The 23,373-nt window shown below is 34.7% G+C and overlaps 1 protein-coding gene across 3 annotated transcripts in view; it reads right to left on the reverse strand.

Moving 5' to 3' along the window:
• Nucleotides 1-23,373, reverse strand: part of SYDE2 (synapse defective Rho GTPase homolog 2) — a 50,910-nt gene that overhangs the window by 4,717 nt on the left and 22,820 nt on the right. For 2 of the 3 annotated variants that reach the window (XM_027058720.2, XM_027058721.2), the window contains exons 4-6: nt 21,881-22,007; nt 6,510-6,691; nt 3,407-3,635 (exon numbers count right to left, since the gene is read on the reverse strand). In XM_027058720.2, coding sequence (XP_026914521.2) covers nt 3,407-3,635; nt 6,510-6,691; nt 21,881-22,007 — 538 coding nt within the window. The remainder of the gene's footprint in view (nt 1-3,406; nt 3,636-6,509; nt 6,692-21,880; nt 22,008-23,373) is intronic. The other variant, XM_053214342.1, reaches the window with a different exon arrangement.

A 23,373-nucleotide genomic window follows, 5' to 3' on the forward strand; every position in this document is an offset into this window, starting at 1 on the left:
TTTAATAGAATATATTGAGTGCCTCGTTAGTGCCAAGCACTGTTTTAGGACTTAGGTGTATAAGGGTAAGCAAAATATAGTCCCTGACCTCATAAAGGTTAGTCTAGTGAGAAAAGTGAAACAAAAGGAATAGGAAAAAATTGATAGCTTTTTCCCAAAAAAACCTGCCCAAAATTTACTCATCATAGAAAATGTGATACAGCAAACAGCTAGTCTAGGAGTTACACTCTCTCTAAAGCTATTTCCCCTTCTATAAAGAGAAAGAGTGGCCTATCAGTAAATTTCAATATTCTTCTTACAACAGCAAGACCATTTTTAAAAAGCAACAATTTATAAAAATCCAATACATATAAAAGATGAAACAAAAACTGTTTTGATCAAAAGGGAAGTGTGTTTCCATTTTGTTCCCTCACCTGTTGCCAATCTGGCTCCAAAGCTGCTTCCAAAGAACCTTAGGGCTTGGCAGAAGACAATCTGAAATACCACTGGCAGGATGATTTTTACCTCTCGGTGCCAATATGCTAGGATTTTAACTGATCACTTTGAAGATAAGATTTTTCAAATGGAAAGCTCAAAGCAAATTTCACTATTGCCCCAAATGAAAAAACAAAAAATAACACAAAAGTTAAAGTAAAAACGAAGGTGGATGGGAGAAATGTGGAACCAACTCTTTTTTTTACCTCCAGAGTAGGGGAAATTCCAAAAACAAAAATATGTAAGATATGCATAGCAAGGAGTCAAACCTTCTATCTAACACATAGAGATGGGCATTTACCAAGTTAATGCACTATGGCTCATTCTCTGTATCACTATCAACTTTCTCACGCACAGTCACTGCACTACTTTTATTTGATGTCTGCCTTCTCTTGAATCCAAAAACAAATGATTTAGAGGGCAAAACTAACTGGTATTTACTCTCATCTTTCCGCCCTTTGTCTGAGGTACTATAACTAAAGAAAAGTACAGGTTATAGAAAAGGAGGCAGATGTTTTTTTTAATTGAAGTATAGGTGACATGTAATGCTATATCACTTTCAGGTGAATCAACTCTATACATTACACAGAGCTCACCACAATAAGTGTAGTTATCATCTGTCACCAACATTATCACAATATTGTTGACTATACTCCCCATACCATACTTTTCATCCCCGTGACTTTATTTATTTTATAACCGGAAGTCTGTATTTCTCCCATCCAAGTACTAACCAGGCCCTACCCTGCTTAGCTTCCAAGATCAGACGAGATCGGGTGCGTTCAGGGTGGTATGGCCGTAGACTGGAAGTCTGTATTTCTTAGTCCCCTTTACCTATATCACTCCTTCCCCCATGCCATCTCCTCCCTGGCAACCCCCAGTTTGTTCTCTGTATTTATGAGTCTGTTTCCAGTTTTTTCGTTTGTTTGTTCATTTGTTTTGGTTTTAGATTCCATATATATGTGAAATTATATGGTATTTGCCTTTGTCTGACTTCTTTCACTTAACATGATACCCTCTTGGTCCATTCATATTGTCGTGAATGGCAAGATCGCTTTTTTTTTTTTAAATAGCGGAGTAATATTCCATAATTAGTATATATACCACATCTTCTTTATCCATTCATCTACTGATGGGCACTTTACGCTGCTTCCATATCTTGGCTATTGTAAAGCTGCAATAAACTTTTCAAATTAGTGTTTTCATTCTCTTTGGGTAAATACCCCATAGTGGAATTACTGTATTGTATGGTATTTCTATTTTTAATTTTTTGAGGATCCTCCATACTGTTTTCCATAGCAGCTACACCAATTTACATTCCCACCAACACTGCACAGGGTTCCCTTATTTCCACATCCTCACCAACACTTGTTATTTCTTGTCTTTTTGATGCTAGCCATTCTGACAGGTGTGAGATGATATCTAATTGTGGTTTTGATTTGCATGTCCCTAATGACAAGTGATGTTCAGCATCTTTTCATGTGTCTGTTGGCCATCCATTTGTCTTCTTTGGAAGAATCTGTATTCAGGTCCTTAGAGGAGTTATTTTTAAATAACATTAACCTCTGATACAGAATAATCAGGTACTGATAGTAAACTGTGTTTATCTCTCCAGGTAAGCAAGTTTTAATTTGTGATTAGAACAAAGATGGCTCCTTTCCCAATTCCTGATGTTTATTACAATTAAAGCAGTTGTAGGAAAAACTATAGAAAACACATTTGAAACTTTAACCTCAGAGATCCCTTATGTTGGGCACCAAATGCAGAAATCAAACCAATTAGCCAAAGAATCTTGATTCAGGATTTTTAAATAATTAATTATATATACCAATTCAGTTAAAAGACACATTAGAAATGACTTTTAAGCTTGTGTTTGAAAGAAAGCAAAAATTTTAACTTTCCAAATTTAAAAGTTGAAGTTTTTTATTCACTTTTTAAAATTAATTAAATGTATTTTAAGACTAAATCAAGCATTTTGTTGCACTTTGGTCCATCCTTACATATATCATTAAAAGAGTAACAAAGAGCTAACTTTATGCAAAACACTTTGGTCACTATCTTTGATGCTTTATCTGCAGAATCTTCACAACAACCCTGAGGTAGGCGCTATTTATAGAGAAGCATACTGAGGGGAATTAAAGTATGTGCCTGGGCCACAATGGATCTGAATCCAAGCCTGACTCCAGGAGCCAACCACTTTTACCACTGTATGCTACATAGAGCTCCTAAGTACTTTCATGTTTGGTACTATGCAGGGTAGGGAAGGGAAGCAGGCATTACTATAGGATAAGAAAAATTTGGAACCTAAATACAGCATTAGAACATCTAATTAAACATGTATTCCTTTTAGCTCTGAAACTATATAAGAGATATAGTAGGAAAATAACTGTCAGCTTTTTGTTCTTGACTGGAACAAGGGATGGATAAGAAAGATGGAAAGATCAAAGATAACTGTCAAGTCAAGCCTGGATAATTTGAAGAATGACCATGAATACAGTAAAAATGTCAGGAAGAAGAACTGATTGAAGGACTAAAGAAGTTAATATTTACAGAGTACCTATTATGTGACAAGAACTGCACTGAGCAGCTTAACATACGTAACTCCTTATTTAAGCCTCCTATAAATTCCCTAAATATTATTAAAGTCCATATGACAAAAGACGATACTGAGGCTCTAAGATGTTAAAGAACCTGCCCAAGACCAGACTGCTAATAAGTAACACAACCAGGATACAAATCCTGATCTGACTAAATCCAAAATGTGCACAGTGATCTATAGGTCTATTATATTATCAGCAAAAGCAAAAAATTTAAATAGAAAAAGCAAAATCTAGGAAATATTTTCTGCAATCATATATGGGCATATTTAGTGATTAGCTAATTCAAACACTCTGCCCTTGAAACAGAAAAGTATTTCCAGAGAATCATTTACCTGGCCAGAGTTGAAGTAAATAATGAAGAACTTCAATATGTTTTTTGAAATCCAAAGCACTTGCAAGTTCTTCTGAATCAGTAAAGACTCTGTTGTTATGGTTAGTGTCTTGCTTCTGACTTAATAACACCGGTCCGAAGCACACAGCCAGGTTCTGGCACGTCATCTTATTCACTTCATGATAAGAAGCCACCAATTTCAAATGATCCAGCAACATCTTTAGGGTTGCCTAAATTAAGTTAAATTACATTTCACTTAGTAAAGTCATACACAGGAGCAAATTTAAGGACACAATTTACAGCAGAAAATATAAACAGACATTCTGTTACTTTTCAAAAGATTGTTTCAAAGCTTGGACCCTTAGGTTCCAATGACATAATTTGATTGATTAGATGGTTAAAATGTATAGTCTTTATAAAGGCTCATGAATGCATTCCAAATTTCAACTGGCGTCCCTAGGAAAATATACATCAACGTTTTCTTCTCTTCCCTCCTCTAAACTGACAATAGCAAAGGCTATGATGGAAAAGGGATTAGGTAAGAGTGTTTATCTTTAAGAACAGATAAATCCTATAGTCATAATCAGGGGACTGCCAGCCTTAAACTTAGGAAGCTAACAATTTCAAACGTGGCCAGGGTCTATCATGATCCAGAATAGGAAAAAGGCCAATGTGCTTAACTAACAAATACTTCAAGTAGACAAACCATGGAAAAAAGAATAGACTAGCTAGAGATGAAAAAAATTTTTTTTGTTGTTGAAAAAGAATACTTTTTTTAAAGTATTTTTATTTATTTAAGTAATCTCCACACCCAACATAGGGCTTGAACTCACGATTCTGAGGATCAAGGATCCAACTGAGCCAGCCAGGTGCCCCCAAAAAGAATATTTTTCAAAACTTGAAGAAACTAGTAAGGGGTGGAAGGTTATTTAGGTCTAAGCAATTATGGAAAGAAATGAGGTTTTTGAAGTACTGGCATGTTATCAATCGTTTAACAAATAAAATGAGTGTATAATTTCTTCTTCATAATTGTATTAAAGAAATGAATGCCAAGTAAAACTGTAATTTTAAAAATTATTAAAAAAAAAATCAAAATGACTTATTTCTAGAGCCAAAAGTAAAAAATGGATTCACTGATCAGAAGGTCATTAGTAACCTTGGCAAAAACAAGTCCAGAAAGATAGGGTAAGGAGCCAGATTACAATGTGTTGAGTAGTCAAGGGTGGTGAAGAAATAAGGACAGCCGAAATAAATATTCTTCTAATGTTCGGCTGAGAAAGAAAGGAATAAAGAAAGAAGAAAAGTTAGAGGAGACTGTAATTGATATTTTGAAATCAAAACAAATCAAATATATGAATCATAAAAGCAATGTCAATAATAAATATCCATTCTTCATCTCCACTCACTATACATTTGCTAACACAAGTGGGATTCTACATATGTTGACATCTTAAGGCTACTTTCAGCATACCATGCTGTGACCAACACACACACACACACACACACACACCTAAGCTAAATATCTTAGATTTAATCTCAATAGCAAACCAAGAAATACAATTTAAAGTAAAATATTTTTTTGTCTACTAAATAAAGATGAGCCAAAAAATGCAATTGTTGTGTCCCTTTTGAAAAGTAATATGAAAACATATTAAGAGGCTTTGAGGGGCGCCTGGGTGGCTCAGTCGGTTGAATGTCCGACTTCGGCTCAGGTCATGATCTTGCGATCCGTGAGTTTGAGCCCCGTGTCGGGCTCTGTGCTGACAGCTTGGAGCCCGGGGCCTGTTTCAGATTCTGTGTCTCCCTCTCTCTCTGACCCTCCCCTGTTCACACTCTGTCTTTCTCTGTCTCAAAAATAAATAAATATTAAAGAAAATTTTTAAAAAAAGAGCCTTTGAATGTTCACATCATTTAAATCAACAATTCCATTATTTCTATTCCAAATAAGTAATTCTAACTGAAAAGAAATCTCTGCATAAAAATATATACAAATAGGCTCAAAACCTAAATATTATACAAAAGAGAATAGTGATTAATTATGTCAAATCCACTCAATGGAATATTATGAAGCCTTTTTAGAAAGGATGATAATAGCAAGAGCTTTAGGACCAGAAAGACCTATAAATTCAGGTGACAGACTACAGCACTCATAAAAGCTATATAACTGGAGCAGGTGATTTAAATTTCCACTCATTTCCTCACGCGTAAGTCAAATGATACAATTTTACCTGGCAACGAAGAAGGAATATGTCTACCCCTTCACTCCACCCTTCTAATTCTGCTTACTTCTTTGTAGTTGTTCCCTTCTTTTCACCCACAGGAGTATACTTACTGATCTAACTGGACCGAGCACAGGGAAGGGGACAGTAAAGATGAATGAAGTTTTGGGGCTTAATATTTTCACACATTCACTCTTGCCCTTTCTACCCGCACATAGTAAGAAATATAGGCAAAGCTGACCTCATCTGGACAAGCTCAGCCATCTCTCTCTTATTTTCTCTTTTGTTCTAAGGAACAACAGCTAAAGTTAGGTTGAGACTGGTTCTGCAGACCCAGCTACCCTTTTATCTCCTCTGGTCCTGAAGATACTGGTCCCAAGATTTAGATTGTGAGGAGGTAAATGGGAAGACACAAGAAGGAAAGTGATGGTGGTGGTGAGGGTTACTTACGTCTTAAGGCTAAGCCACGTACACTGAAACAGTTACCATATTTTTCAAATACTAAAAGGAAATACATTAACTACATATAGTTAATTAACTAACACGTTAATTATTGTTGCCTTTGGTTATTGATAATTGCAATTGTCCATTTTCTTTACTATATCTTCTCAATTTTTCTATAATAAGCATATATTATTTTAATAATAAGGTAACCATACTCTTTAAAAACATATAGGAAGTACCTGTGCCTAGACTAAAATTATTTACAGAAAAGATAAAATTGTCATCTATATTTATGCTGTTTAAGGAGCCTTTAGTAAAGGCAGAGCTTAAACTCCTAAGTGCCACAAATGTGAAATACCTGAAAAACTATTTGTAGCTCTGGAGCTAAGTATATATTCATTAGCTGGCTTTCAGGGAAAAAGGTATACTACTGATGCTCACCCTCTCAACATCAGGCAGACAATCAAGCAGGTCAACAGTATACTTAGAATCACTTGGGTCATTCTCACATCCACTTGATGACGTTTTCAAAGGATTTTTTGCCATTGCATCTATTACAGCCTCATAAAGCTGCTTTGTTATCAGAGGAGAAGGAAGTTCTCTTAGATAGTCCTTAAGAACACCTTTAGAAAACAAAGACAGATAGCAATCGGTCTTCAAAATAAAATAAACTGTGGTGAATTATTTTTAACTGAAGTATTGTTAACCTTTAATATTCTGAAAATAACAAAAGCAACAACAAAAAACTATTATGCTAGTGAACATTTTGTATTCTTATAAATTGCCTTGGAAATTGACTTCTTGTTTTGCAACCATGCTAAAAATGCACACACATAATTTCCAATTATCATACATATTATTAGGTTTGTTACTCATAAAGTAAGCAATTCGCAGTACATATACTTTATTGATTCTGGCCCTCTATAAATGCATGTGAAACAAAAGCTGAGAAAGCAAGGCATACTAATATAATTGTAAATTATTCCAATTATATGGATTTTTAATATCTATACTCTTATTTGGTAAAGAATACCAATTGTCCATGTACAACATCATGTTTCATAATAGTGTGTTGTGTATTTGCAAGTTGTTTTGTTTATTTACTGATGAGAAACAGGATTCTCCCTTACATTATTTTGTAGATTTTGGGGTTGTATCCAAAGAAGGTTGGATCAAAATACCTGTTTGCATAAACTGAAATCACATCTTCCTGCTATGCCATCAGATTTTTAAAAGTGGGGTTGGGGATTTTGATAAATTTGGAGTAACTTATTTTGGGAAAGAATAAATTTTAAATGTTTTCTATTTTCTTCTTCTAAATGAGGCATAACTGACATACAAGAGTAAATCTTAAAAGTTCTCATCACAGAAAAAAAAATTCTAACTATTCATGGTAATGGATTTGTAACTATGTATGGTTAAGTAGACTTTTTGTGTTGACCATTTCATAATACATACAAATATTGAATCACTATGTTGTACACCTGAAACTAATATAATGTTATACATTAATTATACCTCAATAGGAAAAAAAGTGGTCAAAAGGCCTTGCAAATAAATGAGTTATATAAATATATTTCCCCTTTAATATTCTTATGTGTCTTAAACATATTTATGAGTGGTTGGATAATCTCAAATGCTACAGCATTGTATGAGGGGGAAAAATCATTCTTAATATCAAATAAATAAAACCAAAAGCCAAGAACAGAAATCATCACACTTGTCACTATAACAAGAGCGAGGGAAGTCAATTCCAAACACACCACAGTGGTCATGAACTAAGAGAGATCACCTACGGTAGAGGAAACAGGAAAGTGTGATTTATGGTTGTTACATATAAGCAAGGTAGGTAAGGCACTAGCTAAAATCTACAATGTGATCATAAGGGAGAACAGGAGATTTTCGGACACCAAAAACCTAAAACTAAACAATATCAATTCAGAACATGCTCTCAGCGAAACTGAGAACTTAGATTGCTTTTTGTGGTTATCCCAAGTGATTTTATGAATTTCGTAATTTTTATATGCCTGACTGGTATCCATGAAATAACAAAAGTACAGTTCTCATCCAAAGAAACACAAGTATTGTACTTACTGAAAGGCTGTATTATTTTCAAGAATAAAAGTATATACTCTTTCATTAATTAGATGGCGGTTTAGTAAAATTTTTACAGACTTGTAATGATTTATGGTTTTCCATGATGTTTTCTTAGGCCACATTCCACCAAATTACAGATTTCCAGAAACTGTAGTACTGCTTTATATGTTTTAGTGTAATAATGCTTTAGTGTAATAGCATCTTCATTTTAAAACCAGAATCAGGCTGAATACGGTTTTCACATTTATGTGAAGCTAAAATTTATGCTTTATGTAGTTTTAAGACACTGATATCCTAGTGTCCCATTACCTTTAATCAAAAGTAATTACATTCTTGTTGAAAAGTAAATTATGCATCAAATAAGGAAACTTCAGGTTGTAGTAAAAGGGAAAAACAGTACAGAAAAAAAAACCTATCTTTTTGCTAAGACTTTATGGAACAGAATTTGTATTTAATCAGAATGACTAAAGACCCTTTTTTGGTGATGAAAGCAAAAGAAGCAAGTGGAAGTGTTAGATCTCTTGGTTTTTTCATCTACAGTATTTATATTGCAATCTCAACTAGGTATAGTGCATTAATATAAAATACTTTTGAAATATATCATCTTATTTTTTTTTAAATGGAACCTATTCAAAAATCACATACTGCTAGATAGGATATTGAAATGATTGGTGTGCATTATTTTTTAAAATCTTCATTTTTGGTCAGCATAAATTTCCTTTAATTTTCATTTCCAGTAGGACTTCATTTTGAGGTTTAATGTCTATGAAGCCAGTATAAAGTTTTACAATGTAGTAATTCTGGATTCCAAGTCATTTAAGATGAAAAATGAAATGTGAGAGGTGCCTGGGTGGTTCAGTTGGTTAAACGCCTGACTTTGTTTGGCTCAGGTCATGATCTCACAGTTGGTGAGTTCAAGCCCTGTGTCAGACGCTGCGTTGTGTCAGGCTGATAGCACAGAGCCTGCTTGGGACTCTCTCTCTGTCCCTTCCCTGCTCTCTCTCTCAAAAATAAACATTTAAAAAAAAAAAAAGAAAAATGAAATGTGAAATTACTTAAGAAAACTAATTTTCTTCTGTAATATCTAAGTCCTCATCATCCTCTTCATCATCATCTTTTGCTTGTTGATCCTTTATTAGTTATCTGTCCTATTGCAGATACACACTTAGCTGACAGTGATCTTTGAAGAGTTGACTTTGGATCTGCTCTGACAATATCTAAACAGGATGAATAATCTGGTTGATATGGACAATTTCGAAAAACCTCTAAATCTTCATCAATGTTTTGTATAAATTGGTAGATAGCAGTGCAGACCTTTAAAACTTTGCCATGAAGTAACATTTCAATAGTGATAAATTCTAAAAATATAGTCTTTATGTCCTTTATTTTCTGCTTTTCAAAACTGTCAATAGTTTCCTTCAGATGATGAGTTGTTCAGGTAGCATCCATTGTGGCTCTCTGCAATTAAGTTTCTGCCTTACAAAACATTTTTTTAAAGATCAAAAGCCAGATGCTCAGTCAGTTGAGCATCCAACTTCGGCTCGGGTCATGATCTCACAGTTTGTGAGTTCAAGCCCCATATCGGGCTCGCTGCTATGAGCGCAGAGCCCACTTCCGATCATCTGTCCCCCTCATTCTGCCCCTCCCCCACCTGCACTCTCTCAAAAATAAACAAACATTAAAAAGCAAACAAACAAAACAAACAAAAAAAGATCAAAAGTCAAAGGATACAATAATATGTATTCCTTCTGAGTTAACTGATTGGCTTCCCAATTCATTGCTATTAACGTTGCTCTGAGATCCTCTCATTTCATTTTCACAATGGTTCCATAAGCTTTCAAAGGTTCAACTACTCTGGCTTCAAGTCTTTCAACCTCTGCTTGTTGATAATACTGAAGTTTGGCAAACTAATCAGAAACGTTTTTTAGGCCCTGCTTTCTTCCTTTCTTTCTTTGTCTCTCTCTCCTTCCTTCCTTCCTTCCTTCCTTCCTTCCTTCCTTCCTTCCTTCCTTCCTGCCCTCCCTCCCTCCCTCCCTCCTTTATTTTTTCAGGCCCTGCTCTAAACCTGGGGTCTCTGTAGAGGCATACACGTTGATTTCATTCACCAGTAGGTCTGCTTTGTCTCACAGTCTGGCATTTTTCCGCACATAAGCAGCAAAGGTTTGGCACAGCTCTCCGAAATGCTTCCCCGCATTTGTGACAGCATCTTGCAGTTGTCTGGTTTGAGTATCCTAGTTTTCCAACCTATGCCTCAACACCCTGCCTTGTGCATGGCCAGGGACCCCGGGCTGGCATCCAATGACCTGGGCTCTGACATGACTGAGCGTGAACTACAGTGCAAGATGCCACCTCCTGGAGCCCCCACCACCATCTGATAATCTTTTCAATTTTGATAGTAATATGATTCATTAGTTTCTTATGGATCCTTCCATGTTTGTTTATGTAAATATAAATAATGTATTACTATTATTATCATTTGTTACATAATAGATAGCATATCATGTCCTGTTCTGTTTCTTGCTGTTTCATTTAACATCATATCCTTGAGATCTTTTCAGTATACAGAAAGCTTCCTCAATCAGTTTTATAGCCACATCACAGTATTTCAAAGCAGCTTGCACTGGGGCCAGAAAAACAGAAAAACAGCTGTTCTAACCAACACAGAGCAATGGGGACCAGATCTAACTTCCTGCCTGTAACAACTGGGAACACCAGATAAAACATCTGAAAAAAAAAATTAAAAAACTGTGTCCAACATATTAGACATCAGTCAAAGAAGGATAGTGATCCCTAAGGGATGGGAATCTAATGAGGTGTGTTCATAACTGCCTTATTGCCCGAAAACCTTTCCAAGTCACTGTGAGGGGGTGCAAACACAGGTAGCTAGTAGGTCCAGCTAAGTTGAGGAGAGGAAGCTAGAAGACTGAGGAAGTCAAAGCAGCTAGAGCTTGCAGGATAGAGTATCAGAGTAGATAGCTGCTCAAAAAAACAAAAACAAAAAACAAACAAACAAAAAAACACCTCTGGAGATTTCCAAGAATCCCCCTGAGTCTCTGAGTACTGATCAGCATGTGCAGGTGAGGAAACTAACCAAGGCTGGAAAAGGAACCACCCAAAAAGATTAAAGGGAACAATTTCAGGAGCTTATACTAGCAGGCAATAAATAGCTCCTGTTCTGAGCAACCAAAGTGAAAACCTTCGTAACTTACGATATTTGGGTATAGTACTGTTACAGCTTGAATTGTGTCTTCCACAAACATATATTTGAGTCTTATCCCTCAGCACTTCAGAATGTGGCCGTGTTTGGAACAGGATCTTTACAGAGATAATCAAGTTAAAATGAAGTCAGTAGGGTAGGCCCTAATACATTCTGACTGGTGTTCTTATAAAAGGGGAATTTAGACATAGAGACAGACATACAAAAAGGCAAGAGGATGTGAAGAAGCAGGGGAGAACTGTGTGAAGCCGGAGAACTGGAGTGATGCATCTATAAATGAAGGGATGCCAAAGATCGCCAGCAAAAAAACAAAGGCTATGATGAAGCAAGGAAGAATTCCCTACAGGTTTCAGAGGGAGCAAGATCCTGCTGACAACTTGATTTTGGACTTCCAGCCTCCAGAACCATGAGGCAATACATTTCTGTTGTTTTAATCACCTAGTTTGTGGCACTTAGCAGCCATAGGAAACTAATATGAATGCAAAGAAGGGTTTTGCTTCAGTAGTGAATCAAAGAAATATAAAAAGAGAAGACTTATTTAAAAGCTGCTCTCTTTCTGCTTACAAGCACACCTACAAAAAGTGAAGTTCCCAAGTAACTTCACTGTATACTAGAACAAAGCCCAAGAGTGTCTATAAAATTAAAAAATATATATATCTAGCACCCAAGAAGGTAAAATTCACATCTGACATCCAATAAAAAATGACCATGTGTATAAAGAAGCAGGCAAATATGATCTATAATGTGGAGAAAAATCAATTGTGAACCAACCCAGAAATGACATAGCTGATAGAATTAGTAGACAAGGACATTGCAACAGTTATTATATGGTATTTCATATGTTTAAGAAGCTAGAAGAAAGACTGAACATGCCAAGTAGAGAGACAGAATGTTTGAAAAAAAGATCAAATTTCTAATAGTGAAAATTAAAATATCAGAGATTAAAAATACAATGAGTTAAATTAATATTAGCAGAGAAGATTAATGACTTGAAGACACAGCAATAGAAATAACTAAAATTAAACAGAGAGATTAAAAAAAAAGACTGGAAAAATGAACAGAATGTCGGTGAGCTGTAAAACAAATACCAGTGACCTAATACATGTGTAAGTCTTTAAAGGAAAACGGGAGGTAGAAAATGGGTGAGTCAAAACCACAATCGTAATTGAAGATTTCAACATGCCTCTCTTAACAAGAAGAAAGAAAACACATAAAGACATGGAAGACTGGAACAACATTATTAATCAACTTGACTGCATTGGTAATTATAGCATATTACATCTCCAAACACCAGAACACACATTCTTCTCAAGGGTTCAAATGAAACATTTACCACACAGAAGAGCATATCCTTGACCTTAGAATAAGTTTAAATAAATACAAAAAGAATCAAGTCACATGAAGTATGTACTATGATTATAATGGAATTAAATGAGAAATTAATAATAAAAAAGTATCTGGAAAATTCTGTAAATATTTTGACACAAACTAACATACTTCTAAATAATCCATGAATCAAAGAAGAAAGAAAAAGGAAAATCAGAAAATGAGGGATGCCTGGGTGGCTCAGTTGGTTGGGTGTCTGACTTCGGTTCAGGTCATGATCTCACGGTTCGTGGGTTTGAGCCCTGTGTCAGGGAGCCTACTTAGGATTCTGTGTCTCCGTCTCTCTCTGCCCCTCCCGATCCCTCGCTCTCCCTCTCCCTCTGTCTCTCAAAAATAAATAAACATTAAAAAAAAATTTTTTAAAGGGGCGCCTGGGTGGCTCAGTTGGTTGAGCATCCAACTTCAGCTCAGGTATGATCTCACTGCTGGTGAGTTCAAGCCCTACATCGGGCTCTGTGCTGACAGCTCAGAGCCTGAAGCCTGCCTCAGATTCTGTGTCTCCCTCTCTCTCTCTGCCCCTCCCCACTCACACTGTCTCTCTCTCTCTCTCTCTCTCAAAAAATAAAATTAAAAAAAAAAATTTTTTTAATTAAAAAGTGTTTGAACTGAGTGAAAATGAAAACAAAACACATCGGAATTTGTGGGATGAAGTTTAGAATTTAGAAAGAAATCTATAGCACTAAGTGTTTACATTAGAAAAGAAGGAAGGTCCCAAATAAATGATTTCAGTTTCCCTTAAGAAAATAGAAAAAAGGGAGGAAGTTATACTCAAAGTGAGCAGAAGAAAAGAAAATATAAAGATCAGAGTAGAAATTAATGAAATAGATAATAGAAAGCAATAGACAAAATAAAATCAAAATTTGTTTCTTTGAAAAGATCAACAAAATTGACAAACCTTCAACTAAGCTGACCAAGGAAAAAAGAAGACTCACATTACTAAAATCAGTAATGAAAGAGGGCATCACTACCAACCTTATAGAAATAAAAAGGATTATAAGTGAATATTATGAATAACTATATGGCAATAAATTAGGTAACTCAGATGAAAGCTAGAACTCATAGAAAGAGGTAAACTATTGAAAGTGACTTAAGAAGAAATAGAAAATCTGAATATATTTATAGTTAAACAATTTCTTAAGTTTATTTATTTTGAAAGAGAGAGAGAGAGAGAGAGAGAGAGAGCATGAGCAGGGTGGGGGCAGAGAGAGCGGGGAGATAGAGAATCTCAAGCAGGCTCTGTGCTGTCAGTGCAGGGCCCAGTGCAAGGCTGGAACTCATGAACCATGAGACCATCATGATCTGAGCCTGAATCAAGAGTCAAATGCTTAACCAACTAAGCCACCCAGGTGCCCCTGAGGAGATTTATAATAAGACACTGAATTAGTAATTTTTGAAACTTCGCACAAAAGAAAGCCCGGCCCCAGATAGTTTAAGTGATAGTTGAATACTACCAAATACTGAAAGAAGAACTAATACTAATTTTTCACAAACTCTTACCAAAAATAGAAAACACTTCTCAACTCATTCTACAAGACCAGTATTATGCTGACACCAAAACCAGACAAAGACATCACAAGAAAACTATAGACCAATATCATGTAGGACACAAAACTCTTCAACAAAATACTAGCAACTAAATCCAGCAACATATTAAAAAGGAAAAAAAAAAAGAATATACATCAGGACTAAGTGGGATTTATCTCAGGAATGCAAAGGTTGGCTTAACATCTGAAAACCAATTCATGTAATATACTATATCAATAGAATAAAGGACAAAACCACATGATCATTTCAACAGAGTCATAGAAGTCATTGAGCAAAATTCAACACACTGTCATGATAAAAACACCCAAAAAACTTGGAATAGAAGGGAACTTCCTCAAGTTGCTAAAGGGGATCTATGAAAAACTCAGTTAATATCGTAAGTAATGGTCAAAAGCAGAATGCTTTTCTCCTAAAATCAAGAACAAGATAAGGATGTTCAGCTCTTGCCACTGCTGTTCAACATTACATTGGAGGTTCTAGCCAGGGTTAATTAAGCAAGAAAAAGAAATAAGAAGGATCCACCTTGGAAAGAGAGAAGTAAAAATATCTCTATTTGCAGGTAACATAATCTTGCATATAGAAAATCCTAAGGAATCCACTAAAAAAACAGAATAATTGAGTTTAGCAAAGTACAAGATCAATATGCAAAAATCAACTGTATTGTGTTTTAATTTTTATTTTAGAGAGAGAACATGGGGAGAAGGGCAGAGGGAGAAAGAGAGAAAATCTTAAGCAGTCTCCATGCTCAGTGCAAAGCCCAGCGTGGGAGCTCGATCTCACAATGGTGAGATCAAGACCTAAGCAGAAATCAAGAGTCAGATGCTTAACCAACTGAGCCACCCAGGTGCCCCTCAACTGTATTTCTATGCACTAAAAATGAACAGTCCAAAAAAAAAAAAAAAAAAAAGATAATTCCATTTACAACAGCATCAAAATAATTAAATACTTAGGAATAAATTTAACAAAAGAAATACAAAACTTGTGCTCTGAAAACTAAAAATCATTTATGAAAAAAATTTAAAAACTTAAATAAATGGACAGCTATCCCATGTTCATAGATCACAACACCTAATACTGTTAAAATGAAAATACTCTCCAAACTGACTATAGATTCAACATAAAACCTATCAAAATCCTACGTAGCTTTTTCACAGAAATTTACAAGCTGATCCTAAAATTAGTATGAAAAAGCCAAAATAGCCCAAAAATATCTTAAAAAAAAAAGAACATGGGTAGCCTAACACCTCCAAATTTCAAATTTTACTATAAAATTTCATTAATCAAAACAATGTGGTACTGATATAAGGATAGACATACAGATCTATGAAACAGAACTGAGAGTCCAGAAATAAACCCTCATATTTATGGTCAATAAATTCTTGATAAGGTATAAAGACAATCCAATGGAAAGAAAGTAGTCTTTTAATAGATTTTGGATGGGTCATTTGCATGTTAAAATCACTTAGGACAAAGACAGGACTTTCGTTTGAAATATAACCATTGGTAAGATATCCAAATTGTTCACTGGAAGCGCCTGGGTGGCTCGGACAGTCAGTTGAGTATCTAACTCTTGATTTTGGCTTGGGTCATGATCCCAAAGTCATAGTCTAGAGCCCTGCATCTGGCTCCGCCTTAAATGTGGAGCCTGCTTGGGATTCTCTCTCCCTCTCCCTCCCTCCCTCTCTCTCTCTCCTTCTCTCTCCCTCGCCTTTTCTCTCTCTTTCCCTCTCCCTCTCTCCCCTGCTCATTCTCTCTAAAATTTAAAAAAAAACTTTAAAAAAGTATTCACTGAATAAATGGGAATGTCCAAGAGTTCTGCAGATAATCTTAAATAGGAAAGACAGAGGCAGTGTAGGTATGCACCATGAAACTTTAGAGAGCTTTATTCTCAGAAGAGCATAAGTTTCTGTTCAACAGTGAAAAGATAACAATCTGGAAATAGTGCTAGGAAACCAAGAGTATATTGACCAGACTTCTTCCTGACATATAAGAAGAAACAGAATATGTATAAAGAGGTTGACATATCCTAACAATCAATACATGCTAGATGTACAGTGATGATAACAATAAAGCATTTTATACACCATAGACATGTAGTAATTGTTTAGTCCCATTCCTTAACTTATATCATGTGACTTTTTTTACTACCATCATTAGTTTTGCAGTCTAAACCTATCTGCAACGAATAGCAACATGTGGTGTAAAGAGGACAACTGAGTTACAGTTAGAAAGTGAAAACCCAATTTTCGGTAGCTGCCAAATAAAGACAGCTACCAACCCTCTAGGGCATGATTTAAAAAAATAAAAATAAAAAAGATTCCACGTGTGTTCCTTGACAAAAAGCAAGACTTGTTAGTTCTAATGAAACTTAATATGCCCTGGTAGTTTGAGACTCACCCTATAATGCAATTAAATTAAATTAAAACCTAAAAGATCTCCAGAAAAGATAATGTTATAGTTTAGTAAAACACATATTTCAAATACCATTATCCTTTGTATAATACACTAAGCAACCATTAATATAAATGAAATTTTAAATTAACACAAGTTCAAGATTACTTACTTCACTATAATTTGAGGGCAAATAAGGGAGAATTAATACTAACAAATACTAAGCACTTAAAGTCTGTTCAATGCACATTATGTTCAACAAAGTAAAAGTTATCGCTCCTTTTCTGTATGTAGACATTAGAAAATTCTATATATAGAATAATTAAGTTCATTAGAAAAATAAAAAGATTTTATAAAATGATATAGAGAGGAGGTATTTTTACTATATGGTGACATATACTATGTAACTACCTATCAATCTAGAAGTTAGCTATATGACCTTATCCCAAAAAGTTAGTGATATGAGTATCTTAAGCCATACTGCCATGTTAACATCTTTTTTTTTTTTTTTTGAGAGAGAGAGAGAGAGTAGGAGAGCAAGCAAGCATGAGTGGGGGAGGGGCAGAGAGAGAGGAAACAGAGAATCCCAAGCAGGCTCCGTGCTGTCAGTGCAGAACCTGATGGGAGGCTCGAACACACAAACAAGATCATGACTTGAGCTAAAGTCAAGAGTCAGACACTTAACCAACTGAGCCAGCCAGGCGCCCCCAACCTTAACATTTTCGAATACTTTGGGGACATAAAAACCATAAGATAACAAGTTTGTGGTGACAGTCTTTAATGCTACAGAAACTATGTAAGGGAGACTTGGGGAAAATTTACATGGAAAAATTTATTTAGTGCAACATAGTACATCTTCTACCATGTACCTGAAGAAAATGCAGGCAATTATAGGTAAATAAAGAAGGGGTTCTTGGCTAACATCTAAGTTGCTCTGTAATAGTTAGATACTATGAAACCATATGCCTCTCACCTTCATTCAGGCACAAGGACCAACACAGGAAAATTCTACTCATCCCCATGATAAAATAGGTATCATCACACTAAAAAAAAAAAAAAAAAAAAAGGCATTCTGATAACTAAAACTACTTCTATTTCTCAGAGACTGGTCTGTAGTACCTATATTTTATTAATTCTCAATTTGCAAAATTCACTCTGTTCCTCTACCTAGAACTCTAGCCCCAGATCTTCCAATGGCTAACTCTGTATTATATAGATTTTAGCTCAAAAGGCACTTCTCATATCAATTTTCTTCTCTGATCACTCCAACCATGGGAGTCACCAAGTTGACTACTACCTCCAATCAGTATCATTCCCATTGCCCTACTTATCATGCATAAGTTACTATATCTTACTATTCATTGATTACTGATTCTCTTCCCTTACAAGAATACATATATGAGGACTGAGATACTGTTCATCTTGTTCACTTGTCCCTGATGCCTAGAAGAATGCCTGACATATAGTAAATGACATCAACAAATATTTAGTAAGTAAACCAATTAACTTCTAGACAGGGAAGGATAAGTGATTAAGTGGACTCTCTATACTGCCTCAGTATATTTTGATTGCTAAATCTATTACTATTCCTCAGTGTTTTGCATTCCTTAGTATTTATACAATTTAGGTGTCTATGTTCAATGCAGGTAAAGAAAAACAAAAATAATTTGAAAGTTAATGTGCCAGAGATCAGAGAACATATAATATGCATGGTGGGGGAAATGCATATTTAATATACATAAATGAAGAAAATTATTAATGGTTTAAAGATAACTTTGGGGTTATTACTGATCAGGTATTCTTCTGAGCAAAATAAAAGAATTAAAGATAATTTGGGGGTTATTGCTGATAAAGTTTTCTTTTGAGGCAAAATAAAAGAATTAAGAATTTAAAAAGAATTAAAATTAGAAAAGTCATGGTCAAATGAATGTCTAAGTATTGAACTTAGATAGTGATTGTGTAACCCTGCAATATGATGTCTATTTTATAAAGGGCAGATACATTCAAATTGGATTTTCCTTCTTAGGAGGAAGGAAAGATTATTATTCTTTTCTAATAATCACTAAATAATAAATATTTTTACTTTTCTAATTTCTTGTTCCTTTGATAAATAAGAGCTATAAACAAATATGAATAGATTTCATACTTTAAATTTTGTACCCCATGAAAAATATGGTTGTCTAGAGCACTTCATTATGTGTTTTAGACAAACCAACTACTAAGAACACATTAAACTGTGAGTAAAGTACAGGCTGTGTGCTGACAGCTCAGAGCCTGGATCCTGCTTCGGATTCTGTGTGTCTCTCTCTCTGCCCCTCCCCCACTCATGTCTCTCTCTGTCTCAAAAATAAAATAAACATTAAACTGTGAGTAAACTCTATCATTCATTAATATCTCATTTTTTTTTAGAACTACTGAATTGTTAATTATATTTCAAGTTTACTTAGAAATTTGAGTTCACATGGAACACATGAGGCAACATTATTACTGGCAAATTCTACAAATCAACAATATCCTTTATACTGAGACATGATGAGACCTTGCATATAATTCATTGTAATCTCAATGATATTTGTCAGACAACTTTTACATCATTTCATTGTTTTGCTTTTTTTTTTTATCAAGAAAGAAAATAGCTCTAGGTTCTTTTGAAAAACAGCTTTCCTGAAATGAAAGAGTATAAACAACAGAGCAAAAAAAATACCCAATTCATAAACTATGGAGACACTCAATTTTAGAAACGAATGATACAAATCTAACATTCATTGACCTATTGTTCATATCATCTCCACATGCTGCAAATTTCTAATTAAGGACCTTGTCTTATAGCAAATAATCAAATCAAGCCACGTCATGTTATCTTTTTAATTCATACATATTTGCACAATTTTTTTTAAGATAATGCCTCAACAAGATTAAATATTTCATTTAGTTATAGAGTGTAATTTCCTGGGAACTGCTATTTATAAAATCTCTCTTTAATGGATTCTTTACTAATTTTGTTAATTACATATTATTAAGGGAAAAATTCTACTTTCTTTTTTGTAGACATAATTCATTTTTTGTAGAAAGAATAAGCTTTCTTCCTTTACAAAAATAAAAGTAACCATTATCTCTGGTTTGCTAAAATTTAGAAGAAAGAAAAAGTTCCTTGATTTATTGTCTGTTAGAATTAAAATGGTTAGGATCAAAGTTTTGATTATCTAAGAGTATATATTAAATACATGAAAATATAGTCATTCAGAATTCAGAGATTGGGAATCTCAACTATTTGAAAAGCCTCAATCCTAAAAGTAAGCTTTAAAGGATTCCAACCAACAAAAACCTCTTTAATATGTGCAGGTTGAACCTTCCTCAACTTCTCTCCGAGGCAATTAATTGCATGTAAAATGACAAATCAAATTAGAGAGATAAATAATATTACAGCATGAAAAAAAAATGGCAGTTACCAGTAGAGGGAAGACAAAGAACTATCAAAATACAAAGAAGATCTGAAGATACATACCAAACCATCTATAGGTGAAAGGATAGGATACTGAAGATATATTTCAAAATAATCCATGTCTAGGGGAGAATCAAATGAGGGGTATAAAAGAGACAGGTATGGTCATGTGTTGATTATGGAAGCCAGGTAATAGATATAGAGGGTTTGTCACAGTATTCTACTTTTATATATGCTTGACAACTTTGCTAATAAAATACAACAACAAAAACACGGAATTATAAATCAAGAGTCCCTGAAGATATCGATTAGTGATAAACAATCTCATAATGGCCAAATTCAAAGGCCTTATTTCTGTTCCCATCTTATATGATCTCTCCATCAAATGACACTGCCTCATACCTTTCCTTAAACTATTGTCTTTCGTTTCCCAAACTTTCTGACTCCTATCCTCTCAATCTCTTCAGCTGGAACTTCTTTGTCTTCGTGCCTCCAAAGTTTGGAGATCCTCAAAGATCTTGTCTCTTCAAACTTTACCGACAATCACAAAGTGTTAATTACAATTATATGCTAATGACCCGCACATTGCCATTTCCCACCTCCACGTCTCAGGAGTACTACAAGTATATTTCCAATGTTATATATTGGAATATACTCACCACTTGGTAAATTTTACTATATCCTCTCCTTAGCTGTAGATGAGCACTTTCTACTTTGCCTGATATATCCATGTAGATCACCTACTAGTACCTCAAATTCAGTATATAAGTTTGAAACAAAACCCAATTCATAGTTTTTTGTGGTTTTTTTTTTTCACATTTCTCCACCAAAAGCAGTAGCTCTCCTTTCAGCTTCTTAGTTTCTGCAAATGGTACCAAATCAACAAGGCGTCAAAGTCATGCTTGTAAGGGCCCTCTCTTTCTTCGTATCTTTTCAGTTCTACTCTTTCCTATTGTTACTGCTACAAGACTCCTTCAGCTCTTATCACCTCTTTGCTGGTACTACTGCTAAGGCTTCCTAATTGGTCTTCTGTCCTCGGTTTCTTTTAATTACAATCCGTCACATAGAGTTGCCAGATTAATATTCCTGAAGACTATCTCTCTAAAGATTTCACTCCCCTGCTGAAAAATCTTTGATGGGGGGGCGCCTGGGTGGCTCAGTCGGTTGAGGGTCCGACTTCAGCTCAGGTCATGGTCTTGCAGTTCGTGAGTTTGGGCCCCGTGCTACCAAACAGCTCCGAGCCTGGAGCCTGCTTCAGATTCTGTATCTCTCTCTCTCTCTCCCCCTCCCCTGCTCATGCTCTGCCTCTCTCTGTCTCTCAAAAATAAATAAAAAAATCTTTGATGGGTCCCCTCTGCCTAGTAAATAAATCTGAATTCTCTATCCAAATAGTCAATGCCCTTTACATGACCTGGCGACAATCAAACTGAACTCTGATGGTGTTTTATTTATCCTTCTATGAAGAAAATGTACCTTTTTCCTTCTGCTACCTAGTAATAGCTAATTTAACATAGGTCGTATTTCCCCCCCAATATTTACTGGTTGTTTCAGGGCAAGGACCATATCTTGGTAGTAACCTCTCCACAGAAAATAATACAATGTTTGTGAAGGAAGGAAAATAAGACTTCAGAATAAAACCCAATTAAATTTAGGCTACAAAATAGTATTTTAAGTCCTTTTCCTACAGATGTATTCTTTCCAGAATGTGTACAGAGAATAAAAACTATTTATTACCTGTTATTACGTTTATATCTGGGTACTGGTTTTCACACAGACCAACAGCTTTGCTATCTCTCTCAAAAGCCTCTCGAAGTTCTTTCTTGACTGCTGCCGAACCACATAATCGGTACAGGCCTACTACCTAGAAATAAAATTATGGCCACATTATGATAAATTTGATAAGGAGAAGATATAACAGCACAAAATATTTAAGTCACATGAACTTGGTAATCAAATATGTTCTAATGACATTTAATTAAAAATACCTCAAACAGCTTTTGAAATCTCACCATAGACTATATTCATCAGTTTAATAAAAACATTCTATATTCTTTCATTTAAATTCAGACAATATACTATGATTTCTATAATGCTGGCTATCTTAAGATACAAGCCCTTCCCTTTAGTCTTATATGCTCAACCAATATCTCCATGCCCCAAGGTCATGCCTTTTCACATCTTTTCCCTGAGGAAGAAATGCAGCACAGTGGTTAAACAAGGGTTTGGGATTCCATATAGTCCCACTCTGTAACTCCTTGCTTAGTGAATTTGGGCAAATTATTTAATCTCTTTAAACTCAATTTATTTATCCACAAAAAAGTAATACCATTGAAATAAAATTCCAATATACTATTTGTGTGAAGTTACCTTTTTAGAAGAAAAAAAAGATCCTCAGGAAGAAATGAATTTTTTAACTTACTAAGTTAATTGATCATAAAGGGACAGAGGAAATTCAATTAAAATATATTAAAATTAAAATTAAACCTTTAGTTCAAAATGTATATAAGATACACAGATACCACCCACCCTACATTAAAAAGATTCATTTTTTAAACACAGTTCATATAGGAGATAAAATACTAAGTCTTAGGAAGTTCACTATAAAGTCACTGAGAAGAAATCAGCACTGTATCTGTAAAGAGAAAACATGACTGATTAAGCAATCAGAGTTAAAAAAAAAAAAAAAAACCTTCAAGAAAATTAAGAAAAATACGTGGTTGTTGATTATATTTCCACATCAAAGACTGTTTAGGAAGCCGAATCACCTTGAGTTGAAGGAAGTTATAAAGAAATTATTTCAAGACAGAAAAAAGTAAAAACAAACAGTGAGGATCCCCAAAGATTTGAACCAGGAATCACTTTAAAATCATATAAACAATCTAGGAAAAGGAGTACACAAATGAAATTTCCAGGTGTATTTATGATACAAACCTCTCCAAGTCATTACATAACTGATAGAATACAAAAGGTGGGTCTTGATATAGGAAAATGTTACTAATGGACATAGAGAAATATTATCCAAAATAGTTGAGATGATAAGCTATTAAGTATTAATTGAAAGATACTAAGGAAACTACAACTATTTCTGAGAGAAGGTAATGCAAGGTGCTGCTACATTCAAAAGGATCTATGTAATATGGGAAACTAAGGAATGTACTTAGAAGGAAATTTCCTATTCTTATACAACTTCATAGTGCATTTGCATTGAGAATAGCATGTCCTATGTT

This window comes from Acinonyx jubatus, chromosome C1, assembly GCF_027475565.1.
Source record: "Acinonyx jubatus isolate Ajub_Pintada_27869175 chromosome C1, VMU_Ajub_asm_v1.0, whole genome shotgun sequence".
Taxonomy (NCBI): Eukaryota; Metazoa; Chordata; class Mammalia; order Carnivora; family Felidae; genus Acinonyx; species Acinonyx jubatus.